Consider the following 12652-nt stretch of genomic DNA (forward strand, 5'->3'; position numbering starts at 1 on the left):
GGAATGGCGGGATGGCAAAATTCCCAGATTTTTGTCATGGAAATTCCCAGTCGGGATGGGAGGATTGGGATCACCTCGCAGCCTTTCCCAGCCCAATTCCCATGGAAAACTCCCGGGATATCCTCGGGAATTCTGGGAAGATCCAAACTCATTCCCGACGTTCCAAAGGGATGCGGCCTGGTGGGAATTCCCATGGGAATGGGGCTGGATTTTGGGATTTGGGGGAAATTTTGTGGGAATTTCTTTTGAATTTTGAGGAATTTTGAGGAATTTTGGGGAAATTTTGTGGAATTTTGGGGAAATTTTGTGGAATTTTGTGGAATTTGGGTGGAATGGTGTGGAATTTTTGGGGAATTTTGTTGAATTTTTATGGAATTTTGTTGAATTTTCTGGGAATTTTGTGAAAATTTGGGGGAATCTTGTGGGAATTTTGTGGGAACTGTGTGGAATTTTGTGGAATTTTGTAGAATTTTGCAGAACTTTTTGGGGATTTTAGGGAATTTCTGCTGCAGGATCTCTCCTCATCCACGGCCGATCCAGAGGCTCAGAAATCCCGGGAAAAAGGGAGCTTTGGGATCCCAGCTCTGGCTGGAAGCACATTCCCGATTTTTCCCGGGTTTGGGGCTGGATTTGCCTCCTGGGAATTCTGGATCCGCAGGAATCCCAAAATCCCATCCGAAATTAGGAATTTCCCAGGAATTTTTACCAGGAAAACCTCTGGAAAAAGGGAAAAACTCTTCCCGGATGAAACAGATCCAACATTCCCCAATCATTTCCCTTCCCTAATCCCAAATTTTCCCCTTTCCCCATCCCTGGAGTTTTATCCAACCTCATCCCGCTCCAGGAGCTTTTCCCAGAATTTGGGAATTCCTGGAAAAATCCCCGTCAGGATTGAGATTTGGGATGAATCCCTGAATTCTTTCATTTTTCCGTGGATTTGCCGGAAATTCCAGGAATCCAAGAAAATCCCGAGTCTCTCCGCTCCTGCCTGGAGTCGTTTTTTTGGGGAAAAAAAAAAGAAATAAATTCCATTTTGGGATGAGGGAAGGAGGCAGTGGGGAAATTCCAGCCCCGGGAATCCCAAGGATTGTTTGGAATACTTGGATCCCACCAGCCTTGGCCGCCAGGGATAAACAATCCTTGGAATTCCTGCGCTTGGAATTTCCTCTGCTCCCGAGAGGGGCAGAAATCCCATTTGAACCCCTTTTTTCCCTCCTTTTTTGGGGTGGAATTCCAGCTTTTTTCCACTCCGTCCCCAAAATCCTGGGATGACGAGGGGCTGGGAGAGGTTGGGGTTTAGCTTTAGGAATTCTTTTAGGAATTCTGTGCATTCCAGGGGTTTGGGATTGGGGGATTGATGGGAAAAGGAGCCCCGGGAGGAGCTGAAATTTGCTCCTTGCCGTTGGAATTCCAGGGGTTTTTCCAGGAATTCCATGGAGCTGGAGCAGCACCCAGCACTCCTGGAGGCAGAAATCCCGGGAAAACCCCACCTGGAATTCCTTGGGATGGAACTCCTGGCCGAATTCAGGATTTCTGGTGATCCAAACCCTTGGATTGGGGAAAAAAAAATTCCTCAATCCCTTCCTAGGCCCCAAATTGGGAATTCTGGGACATTTTCCTCATGGATTCCTTCCCGATCCGCACCTTTCCCAGGTTTTTTTGGGATCATCCCTTGGGATCCAGAGGGATTTTTGAAGCCCAAACCCTGGGAATGCCCAAATTCCCTGCCAAAAGGACATTTGGGATGAGGAAAAACCCTTGGAATTCCCAGAGCCTCCATCCCAGTCCAGCAGCTCCTTCCCGGGCAGAATTCCAAGGATTTTGGGACTTTAAATTCGGTTTTTTGGGAAAACGGGGTGGGAAAAACCTGGATTTGGAGTTTTCCAGGGACTCCCCGAGCTCTGCTTTTCCCGAAAATTCCTCTCCTGCTCTTTCCTGGCTTTGTTTGGGATCAAACCGAGAGGCAGAAATCCATTTTTCCACGGAAAAAACCCGAATTTCCCCCAAAATTTCCCCTCCGGGATCCATCCTGAGGGATTTTTTCCCGCAGGGATCAAACCCCGAACGCCCCAAATCCCGGATTTGTTTTCAGGGATGAGGAGAGGCCTCTCCCGCCAATCCTTGGATCCAAGGATTCCTGCCGGGCCGCGCAATTCCAGCGGCTCCTTATCTCCCTGACGCAGAGGCTCAGCCGCTGGAATTCCGGGAATTTCCACTCGGCCGGTGCCTCTCCAAGGTATTTTAAACATGGAAAAAAAACAATCCTGGAGGTAGGGATGAGCGGGAAGTCCCTGGAAGCGGAGGGGTGACAGCGATCCAGAAATTATTGTTGGGAATGTGGAGTCCAAGCGCAGCGGGAATTCCCTCGGGATCGCCGCCTGTCCCCCAAACCTCCTGTTTTCCCGCGTTTTCCCAGAACTGGGAAAATTGGGGGAGTTTTTCGGCTTTTCCAGCTGGAAAAAAAATTCCCAAAATCCAGGGGGTTCCCGCTGTGCCTGAGGTTGGCCAGGGAGATCCCAAAAAGCCGGAGAGGGATTTGGGATTTGGGAATAAACGGAGCATCCCCGGGAAAAAGGGAGAACATCCCAAGGGAGGGACAGGAATTCCATTAAAAAGTCAGGATTGTGATAACAAAGTTTATTAAATAACTCCAGAAAAATGAGGATTGTTAGGAACGAGGCTGGAAAATCCCTGGGATTGATTTTTAAGGAGCTTTGCCTGTTTTTCCTCGAAACCCAGGGAAAGGGATAAGCGGGAGAGATTTAAAAAATGAGGGATTTGGGCTCTGGAATTTGGGGTGAGGTCTCCGTCATTCCCGATGATCCAAACCCCAAATCTCATCTTTTTTGGGGGGATAAAAAAAACAGCTTTCCGGGGGTGCTGGGCTGAGTTATCCCTGGAATTCTGCCTGGGATTGACTCTGCCCGGAATTCGGGATCGGGGGGACCAGCGGAGCCTTGCAGCTCCCCTTATCAGCCGGGAAACCCAAACAACTCCCCGCGGCTCCAAGGATGGACAAACAATCCCCGCGGAAATGCCGCGCTGTCCCCTCGGGCTGCCCTTGGTCCCCAAACCCCGGCAGAGGGAGGGGCGGGGGGGGAAATTCCCGCCGGGATAAAAACCCGCCGGGAGCCGCCGCTTCCCCAAACCCATCCCCAAACCAGCGCGCTTCCCAGAAATCCCGATTTTTGGGGATCGGCCGCGATGCGCTCCCAGATCCTCCTGCTGCTCCTGCTGCGGGTGACACCCTCGGCCATGTCGCCGCCGCTCTGGGAGTGGGGAGAGCGCGACGGCACCGCCTGGGGCTGGGGGGAAGATCCCCGCTCCCGACCCCACATCCCGGTGGCCGTGGAGTGCCAGGAGTCGCAGCTGGTGGTCTCGGTGCACAGGGATCTCTTCGGGAACGGCCGCCTGGTCAGCGCCGCCGACCTGAGCCTGGGCCCGGCGGGCTGCCAGCATTCCCGCCTGGATCCGTCCCGGAATATTGTCACCTTCAGCGCCGGGCTGCACGAGTGCGGCAGCACCGTCCAGGTGAGGGCGGGGCTGGGGCGCCATTCCCGCCGGGAATGGGAGCGGGAATGGGAGAGGGAGAGGCTCCCGGGGCAGCTTCCCCAGCTTGGAAGGGAGATGCAGGTGAGTTCTGATCCCATCCCGGGATTCGGTCCGGGAATCTGCTCGGAATTCCCATCTGGAGAGGCTCCCGGGGGTCGTTGGAATCCCAGGTTTGAAGGCAGATCCAGGTGAGTCCCGTCCCGATCCCGGGATTCCTACCTGGGATTCCTACCTGGAGCCTCCCGGGGTGATGGAGGAGATCCAGGTGAGTCCTGATCCCGGGATTCCCACCGGGAATGTGCCCGGGATTCCCAGCTGGATGGAGCTCCTCCGGGGGGAGGTTTGCCGGGTGTTAAGGGAGGTGAGTCCCGTCCCGATCCCGGGATTCCCGCCTGGAGAGGCTCCTGCGGTGTCGGGGGAGATCCAGGTGAGTCTTGTCCCGATCCTGGCATTCCTACCTGGAGCCTCCCGGGGTGTTGGGGGAGATCCAGGTGAGTCCTGATCCCGGAATTCCCACCGGGATTCCCACCGGGAATGTTCCAGGGATTCCCAGCTGGATGGAGCTCCTCCCGGGGGAGGTTTGCCGGGTTTGCAGGGAGATCCAGGTGAGTCCTTGTCCCGATCCCGGGATTCCCGCCTGGAGCTTCCCGGGGTGTTGGGAGACATCCAGGTGAGTCCGGATCCCGGGATTCCCTCCGGGATTCTGCCCTGGATTCCCAGCCGGAGCTGCTCCCTGGGCTCCTGCAGATCCCAGGTTTTCAGGGAGATCCTGATCCCGGGATTCCGCTCGTAATTCCCGCCTGGAGCAGCTCCCGGGGCTGCGCGCATCCCAGGTGTTCAGGGCAATCCGAGATGGGGAGCAGAGCGGGATCGGGAGCGTTCCAGGGCAGGGATGAGCGGGGAATTCCTCCAAACCGGAGCCTTGATCCCGCAGCTTTCCCCATTCCAAACCGGAGCCTTGATCCCGCAGCTTTCCCCATTCCGCCGGGAAAATCCCTTTTCCCTCCTGTTTGATTGAACCCTCTGGGAACGGAACTTTTCCATCTCTTTTCTATCTTCTCCACCCCCTTTTCCCAACTTTTTGACCCCATTTCCCACTTTTCCACCCCCTTTCCCCCTTTTCCATCCCCTCAGAGCTTTTCCATGCCCTTTTCCCTCTTTCCCATTCCTTCCCCCTTCCATCCCATTTTCCCCCTTTCCCATCCCCTCAGTTTTCCACCCCCTTTCCCATCCCATTTTCCTTGGATTTCCCCCGCATTCCCGGTTGGAAAAGCTGCCTCTGTGTCCCAGTGGTGCTGCCGGGGTGAGGGGTGACCTTTTCCATGGAATTCCTCCCTTTCCATTCCCAGATCTCTCCCAATTCCCCCATTTCCATGGATCCCCCAGCATTCCCAGTGCCATCCCCCTGGCCTTGCTCCCGGAATATCCCATTTTTATTCCCAAATCACAGTAGATTCTCCCATTTCCATGCATTCCCCCATCATTCCTGGTGATTTTCCCACGGAATATCCCATTTTCCTTCCCAGATCACCCCGGATTCCCCCATTTCCACAGATTCCCCCATCATTCCTGGTGACTTTTAACCTGTTTTACCCTAGATCACTCTGGATTTCATCACTTCCATCCATTCCCCCATCACTCCCAGTGATTTTTATCCCATTTTTATTCCCAGATCACCCCTGATTTCCCCATTTCCATGGATCCCCCATCATTCCCAGTGACTTTTACCCCATTTTCCCCCAGATCATGCCGGATTTCCCCATTTCCATGGATCCCCCATCATTCCCGGTGACTTTTATCCCGTTTTTATTCCCAGATCACTCCTGATTCCCCCATTTCCACGGATCCCCCATCACTCCCGGTGACATTTATCCCGTTTTCCCCAGGTCACTCCGGATTCCCTGATTTACCGCACCCTCCTGAGCTACTCGCCCAGCCCCGGCAGCAACCCGGTGATCGTGCGCAGTGACCCTGCCGTCATCCCCATCGAGTGCCACTACCCCCGGTCAGCCTGCCCCCGACCCCGCAGTACCCACCGCCCTGATCGATAATCCTGATCGATAATCCCAGTCAATAATCCCAATGGATAATCCCGATGGATAATCCCAGTCTATGATCCCGATCGATGATCCTGATCGATAATCCCGATCGATAATCCTGATAGATGATCCCGATCGATAATCCCCATCGATGATCCCCATTGATAATCCCGATCGATAATGCCGATTGATAATCCCGATCGATAACCCCAATCGATAATCCCCATCGATAATCCCGATCAATGATCCCCATCGATGATCCCAATCGATGATCCTGATCGATAATCCTGGTCATTGATCCCGATTGATAATCCCAGTCGATGATCCCAATTGATAATCCCGATCAATGATCCCGACTGATAATCCCAATGGATAATCCTGATCGATAATCCCAATCTATAATCCCCATCGATAACCTCAGTTGATAATCCCAATTGATAATTCCCATTGATAATCCTGATCAATGATCCCAATCGATGATCCCAATCAATAACCCCGATCAATAATCCCGCTCCCTTCCCAGGCGGGACAACGTCACCAGCGGCGCCATTCGCCCCACCTGGGCTCCTCTCAACTCCGCTCTGGCCAGCGAGGAGAAGCTCCTGTTCTCCCTGCGCCTCATGAACGGTGAGCATCGGGAACTCTGGCCATTCCGGGATTTCTGGGAACCTTTCCTTTCCTTTCCTTTCCTTTCCTTTCCTTTCCTTTCCTTTCCTTTCCTTTCCTTTCCTTTCCTTTCCTTTCCTTTCCTTTCCTTTCCTTTCCTTTCCTTTCCTTTCCTTTCCTTTCCTTTCCTTTCCTTTCCTCTTTCCTTTCCTTTCCTTTCCTTTCCTTTCCTTTCCTTTCCTTTCCTTTCCTTTCCTTTCCTTTCCTTTCCTTTCCTTTCCTTTCCTTTCCTTTCCTGAAACTTTCCTGAAACTTTCCTGAAACTTTCCTGAAACTTTCCTGAAACTTTCCTGAAACTTTCCTGAAACTTTCCTGAAACTTTCCTGAAACTTTCCTGAAACTTTCCTTTCCTGAAACTTTCCTGAAACTTTCCTGAAACTTTCCTGAAACTTTCCTGAAACTTTCCTGAAACTTTCCTGAAACTTTCCTGAAACTTTCCTTTCCTTTCCTGAAACGTTCCTTTCCTGAAACTTTCCTTTCCTTTCCTGAAACTTTCCTTTCCTGAAACTTTCCTTTCCTGAAACTTTCCTGAAACTTTCCTGAAACTTTCCTTTCCTGAAACTTTCCTGAAACTTTCCTTTCCTGAAACTTTCCTTTCCTGAAACTTTCCTTTCCTGAAACTTCCCTTCCCTTCCTTTCCCTTTTCCCTTTTCCCTCTTCCCTTTTCCCTTTTCCTGACTCTTTGGATTCCCAATTGTCCTGGCAGTAGTACCCGGGACGGAACTGTGCATGGGATTGGGAATTTCAGGATTTCCCCACTTTTTGGGAACCCTGGGCATTCATTTCCATGGGATTCCCCCATTCCCAGAGCACCCCGAATTCCCTGTTTTCCATGGAATGCTGCTGTTCCCATTCCCAGATCACCCGGAATTCCCCATTTCCATGCATTCCCCAGCATTCCCAGTGCCATCTCCATAACCTTTCCCATGGAATGTCCCATCTTTGTTCCCAAATCAGGCCGAATTCCCCCATTTCCTTCGAACCCCTCACCAGCCCCAGCTGTTGCAGTGGGGTTGGGATTGGGATTGGGATTGGGATTGGGATGGGGATTGGGGTCAGGATCAGGATTAGGATTGAGATCAGGACCAGGATCAGGATTGGGATCAGGATTTGAATTGAGATTGGGATCAGGGTTGGGATCAGGATCAGGATCAGCTTTGGGATGGGAATTGGGATCAGGATTGGAATCGGGATCAGGATTGGGCTTGGGATCAGGACGGGGATCAGGATTAGGATTTGGATCAGGATTTGGATCAGCATTAGGATTTGGATCAGGATTGAGATCAGGATCAGAATTGGGATTGGGATCAAGATTGGGACAAGGATCAAGATCAGGATTGGGACCAGGATCAGGATAGGGATTGGGATCAGGATCAGTATTGGGATCAGGATTAGGATTTGGATCGGGATTGAGATCAAGATCAGGATCGGGGTTGGGATTTGGAAGGAGATCAGGACCAGGATCGGGATCAGGATCAGGATCAGGATTGGGATTGGGATCGGGATCAGGATGAGGATCAGGATGAGGACTGGGATGAGGATGGGGATCAGAATCGGGGTGAGGATCAGGATTGGGATCAGGACCAAGATCAGGATGAGGATTGGGATCAGGATGAGGATTGTGATCAGGATCAGGATCAGGATCAGGATCAGGATTGGGATCAGGATGAGGAGGAGGATGGGGACTGGGATGAGGATTGGGATGAGGATTGGGATCAGGATCAGGATTGGGATCAGGATCAGGATCAGGATGAGGATCAGTATTTGGATCAGGATTGGGATAGGGATCAGGATGAGGATTGGGATAAGGATCAGGATCAGGACCAGGATCAGGATCAGGATGAGGATCAGGATGAGGATCAGTATTTGGATCAGGATTGGGATAGGGATTGGGATGAGGATTTGGATCAGGCTGAGGCTCCAATTCCTCTCTCCCCCATCTCTGTCCGCCCGCCCCGCTGTCCAGAGGACTGGAGCGCTGAGCGGGATCTCTCGGGGTTCCGGCTGGGTGACGTGCTGCACATCCAGGCCGAGGTTGGTGGCACTGCCACCAGCAGCCATGTCCCTCTGCGCCTCTTCGTGGATTCCTGCGTGGCTGCGCTCAGCCCCGGCGCTGAGGCATCGCCCCACTACGCCATCATCGACTTCAACGGGTACGGGGACTGTTTGGGGACAGCTGGGGACAGCTGGGGACAGCTTGGGGACAGTTTGGGGGCATTTAGCAATGTTTGGGGACATTCTGAGGATGGTTCGGGGACATTTAGGGACTTTTGGGGACAGTTTTGGGGGTGTTTGCGGACATTTAGGAATGTTTGGGGACATTTGGGGACATTTTGGGGACATTTGGGGACAATTTGAGGACAATCTGGAGACATTTGGGGACAGTTTTGGGGGCGTTTGGGGATGTTTTGGGGACATTTTAGGGATGTTTTGGGGGCATTTGGGGAGCTTTGGGGACAATTTGGGGATGTTTTTGGGACATTTGGGGACAGTTTTGTTATGTTTTGGGGACAGTTTTGGGGAGATTTGGGGACGTTTGGGGACATTTTGGGGCTGTTTTGGAGGTGTTTGGGGAGATTTGGGGACATTTTGGGGGCAATTTGGGTGCAGTTTGGAGACATTTTGGGGACAGTTTTGGGGACATTTGGGGACAATTTGGAGACAACTTAGGGAAAATCTGGGGAAGATTTGGGGACATTTTGGTGCAGCTTGGGGACATTTGGGGTCAGGGGGTGGTGACACCTCATCCGACCCCATTGTGCCATTATGGACTCCAGTGGGTGACCTTTGGGGACATCGAGGACATTTGGGGACAATTGGGGGTCACAGAAAGGGGTCACTTCCGTGGGCCAGCTTGGGCCATTTGGGGCCACTTCGGGGTGGCAGGGTGACCCTGGAGGTGTCAGGATGACACTTTGGGGACATTTGGGGCCATTTTGGGGTGGCAGGGTGACACTTTGGGGACATTTGGGGCCATTTTGGGGTCCCACAGGAGGTGCTGAGCCCTTGTCACTTCCACGGGTGACCTGAGGCCATTTGGGGCCATTTGGTGACCCCGTGGGGCCGTTTTGGGGCCATTTGGGGCGGTTAGGTGACCGTGGGGATGTCCCCGCGGTGTCCCCGCGGTGTCCCCGCAGGTGCCTGGTGGACGGACGCTCAGATGCCACCAGCTCGGCCTTCGTGTCCCCAAGGCCACGGCCGGACATGCTGCGCTTCCGCGTGGACGCCTTCCGCTTCGCCGGGGACCCCAGGAACCTGGTAGGGGACAGAGAGAGACCCTAAATCCTATAGGGACCCCAGGAACCTGGTAGGGGACAGTGACCCCAGAGAGTGACCCCAGGAACCTGGTAGGGGACAGTGACCCTAAATCCTATAGGGACCCCAGGAACCTGGTAGGGGACAGAGAGTGACCCCAAATCCCTCAGTGACCCCAGGAACCTGGTAGGGGACAGAGAGTGACCCCAAATCCTATAGGGACCCCAGGAACCTGGTAGGGTACAGAGAGTGACCCCAAATCCCAGAGTGACCCCAAATCCCTCAGTGACCCTAAATCCTATAGGGACCCCAGGAACCTGGTAGGGGACACAGTGACCCCAAAGAGTGACGCAAAGAGTGACCCCAGGAACCTGGTAGGGGACAGAGAGAGACCCTAAATCCCAGAGAGACCCCAAAGAGTGACCCCCAATCCCTCAGGGACCCCAAATCCCAGAGTGACCTCAGGAACCTGGTAGGGAACAGAGTGACCCTAAACCCTGCAGGGACCTGGGAGAGTGACCCCAAACCCCCCAGAATGACCCCAAACCCCAAACCCCCCAATGACCCCAAACTCCTCAGTGACCCCAAACCCCCCAGAGTGACCCCAAACCCTAGAAAATGTCTCCACCTGTGTCCCTAAACCCCTCAGTGATCCCACAGAGTGTCCCCAAACCCCACAGAGTGACCCCAAACCCTGCAGGGACACCTAAGAGTGACCCCAAACCTCATAAAGTGACCCCAAAGCCTAGAAAGTGTCCCCAGCCATGTCCCCAAGCCCCAGGGTGACCCCAAACCCCTCAGTGCCCCCGCGGTGTCCCCACTGTCCCCTGTGTCCCCAGATCTACATCAGCTGCCACCTGAAGGTGACACCGGCCGAGCAAAGTCCTGACCCTGTCAACAAGGCCTGCTCCTTCCACCGCGGCCACAACACGTGAGTGACACGGGGACACGGGGACACGGGGACAGAGGGGACAGCGGGGACAGAGGGGACAGAGGGGACAGAGGGGACAGAGGGGACAGAGGGGACACGGGGACATGGGGACAGAGGGGACAGAGGGGACAGCGGGGACAGCGGGGACAGAGGGGACAGAGGGGACAGAGGGGACAGAGGAGACAGAGGGGACACGGGGACATGGGGACAGAGGGGACAGAGGGGACAGCGGGGACCCGGGGGACCCGGGGACAGAGGGGACAGCAGGGACACAGGGACAGTGGGAACAGCAGGTGGCACCGGGTGGCACAGGGTGACACAGCCCTTGGGTGGCACAGGGGTGACACTGGGGTTGGCACAGGGGTGTCACATCCCCCCGGGTGGCATGAGGGTGGCACAGTCCCCGGATGGCACAGGGGTGGCAAAGGGGTGTCACATCTACCGGGGTGACCCTGGGGTGTCCCATTCCCCCGGATGGCACACAGGTGACACTGCAGGTGGCACAGGGGTGGCACTGGGGTGTCCCATCCCCCCGGGTGGCACACAGGTGACACTGCAGGTGGCACAGGGGTGGCACGGGGCTGTCACACTCCCTGAGCTGGCGCACTGCCCGGAGTGGCACAGGTGTGTCACAGCTGTGTCACAGCCCCCCCGGTGACACAGCTGTCCCCTCCCCGCACAGCTGGGCGCCTCTGGAGGGGACAAGGGACATCTGCAGCTGCTGTGAGCGAGGCGACTGCGCCACCCCCGCGCTGTCCCCGCGGTCAGCGCAGCCATGGGGACACCGCTACCGGCGACACGATGGCACCGGTGAGCGACAGGGGACAGGAATAGGGGACTGGGAACTGGGGACAGTGGCAGGGGACAGCCAGGGTGAGCGACAGGGGACAGGGAGGGAACAGGGATGGGGGGGACAGAGGGGACAGGGGGGACAGCGGGGACAGGGGGTCCTTCTGCAGTGCTGCTTCTTCATTGACCCTTTCTGTCCCCTCTCCCTGTCCCTCGCTGTCCCCATTGTCCCTCACTGTCCCCATTGTCCCTCACTGTCCCTCGCTGTCCCCAGGCTCCGCGGCCGAAGCTGACGTGGTCATCGGGCCAGTGCTGCTCTCCAGTGACCATCAGGGACAGCGGCCACAGGGCCACCAGGGTGAGTCCCCACGGGCCACCAGGGTCACTCCCAGAGTCCCCTTGGTGGCAGTCCCAGTGACAATCTGTGACCGAGTCCCCATCGCAGAGCCCTCTGCAGTGGCCCCAGTGACACTGGGTGACACTGGGTGGCAGTGGGTGACACTGGGTGACACTGGGTGAGGCTGGGTGACGCTGGGTGACAGTCCCGTCCCGTTGCAGGTGCAGAGGCGGCGGCGCTGGGCACAGGGACAGTGGTGGCGGTGGCGGTGGCGGCGGTGGCCGTGCTGGTGGCCGTGGCGGTGCTGGCAGTGGCCCTGGGGCGCAGGAGTGGCCGCAGTGTGGCCTGAGCGATGACATTGCCAATAAACCCTGCAGGGACCGACAGCCTCTGTGGGGTCACTCTGGGGTCACTGGGGGGTCACTGGGGGGTCACTCTGGGGTCACTGTGGGGACACTCTGGGGTCACTGTGTGGTCACTCTGGGGACAGTGAGGGAATGGGGCTGGCAGTGTCCTCGGTCCTGTCCTGGTGCCACCAGTGCTGTCCCAGTGTCCCTATCCCATCCCACTGTACCCATCCCATCCCATCCCATCCCATCCCATCCCATCCCATCCCATCCCATCCCATTTATCCCATCCCATTATCCCATCCCATCCCATTATCCCATCCCATTATCCCATCCCCATCCCATCCCATTATCCCATCCCAATCCCATCCCATCCCATCCCATCCCATTTTCCCATCCCATTATCCCATCCCATTATCCCATTATCCCATTATCCCACCCCAGTGTCCCCATTCAAGCCCCGTGATCCCAAATCCAGCCCCAGCCCTATAAAATTCCTTTAAGGAACATTGGATGTGGGAAGAATTTGGCAAAAATGAATCAGGAGTAAGAGAAGAATAAATCCAAAGTGGGAGAATCCAGGAAAATAAGAATGTAGGGATGGAATAAATTAATAGGATAATAATAGGATAATAGCAGGATGGTGATGATGATGATGATGACAGGATAATGAGAGATTGGAATATTAATTGTAGGGGAAATCCAGTTTATTCTCTTGAGTTATGACACTTTAGGG

The 12652-nt window shown here is 54.9% G+C and overlaps 1 protein-coding gene across 2 annotated transcripts; it reads left to right on the forward strand.

Moving 5' to 3' along the window:
• The first annotated feature begins 3007 nt into the window (after nucleotides 1-3007).
• LOC146420502 (zona pellucida sperm-binding protein 3-like) lies at nucleotides 3008-11957 on the forward strand. 2 transcript variants are annotated; one of them, XM_085048204.1, is made up of 9 exons: nucleotides 3008-3531; nucleotides 5439-5557; nucleotides 6115-6218; nucleotides 8224-8410; nucleotides 9395-9515; nucleotides 10352-10443; nucleotides 11126-11253; nucleotides 11507-11590; nucleotides 11791-11957. In XM_085048204.1, exons 1-9 carry the CDS (start codon nucleotides 3205-3207, stop codon nucleotides 11916-11918), a joined length of 1290 nt encoding a protein of 429 aa, XP_084904330.1. In that variant the 5' UTR covers nucleotides 3008-3204; the 3' UTR covers nucleotides 11919-11957. The 2 variants fall into 2 exon arrangements, with proteins under 2 accessions (XP_084904330.1, XP_084904332.1); XM_085048206.1 differs by lacking the exon at nucleotides 3008-3531 and adding an exon at nucleotides 3567-3633.
• The last annotated feature ends 695 nt before the right edge of the window (nucleotides 11958-12652 follow it).

This window comes from Lichenostomus cassidix, unplaced genomic scaffold (assembly GCF_008360975.1).
Source record: "Lichenostomus cassidix isolate B80296 unplaced genomic scaffold, HeHo_3.0 HiC_scaffold_583, whole genome shotgun sequence".
Lineage (NCBI taxonomy): Eukaryota > Metazoa > Chordata > Aves > Passeriformes > Meliphagidae > Lichenostomus > Lichenostomus cassidix.

What these genes read in the sequence shown, in the direction of transcription:
- LOC146420502 (XM_085048204.1), top strand. Translation starts at nt 3,205, where the DNA reads ATGCGCTCCCAGATCCTCCTGCTGCTCCTGCTGCGGGTGACACCCTCG. An exon ending in TTCCACCGCGGCCACAACAC is followed by an intron (nt 10,444 to 11,125) that starts GTGAGTGACACG and finishes CTCCCCGCACAG; the next exon opens with CTGGGCGCCTCTGGAGGGGA. An exon ending in CCGGCGACACGATGGCACCG is followed by an intron (nt 11,254 to 11,506) that starts GTGAGCGACAGG and finishes CGCTGTCCCCAG; the next exon opens with GCTCCGCGGCCGAAGCTGAC.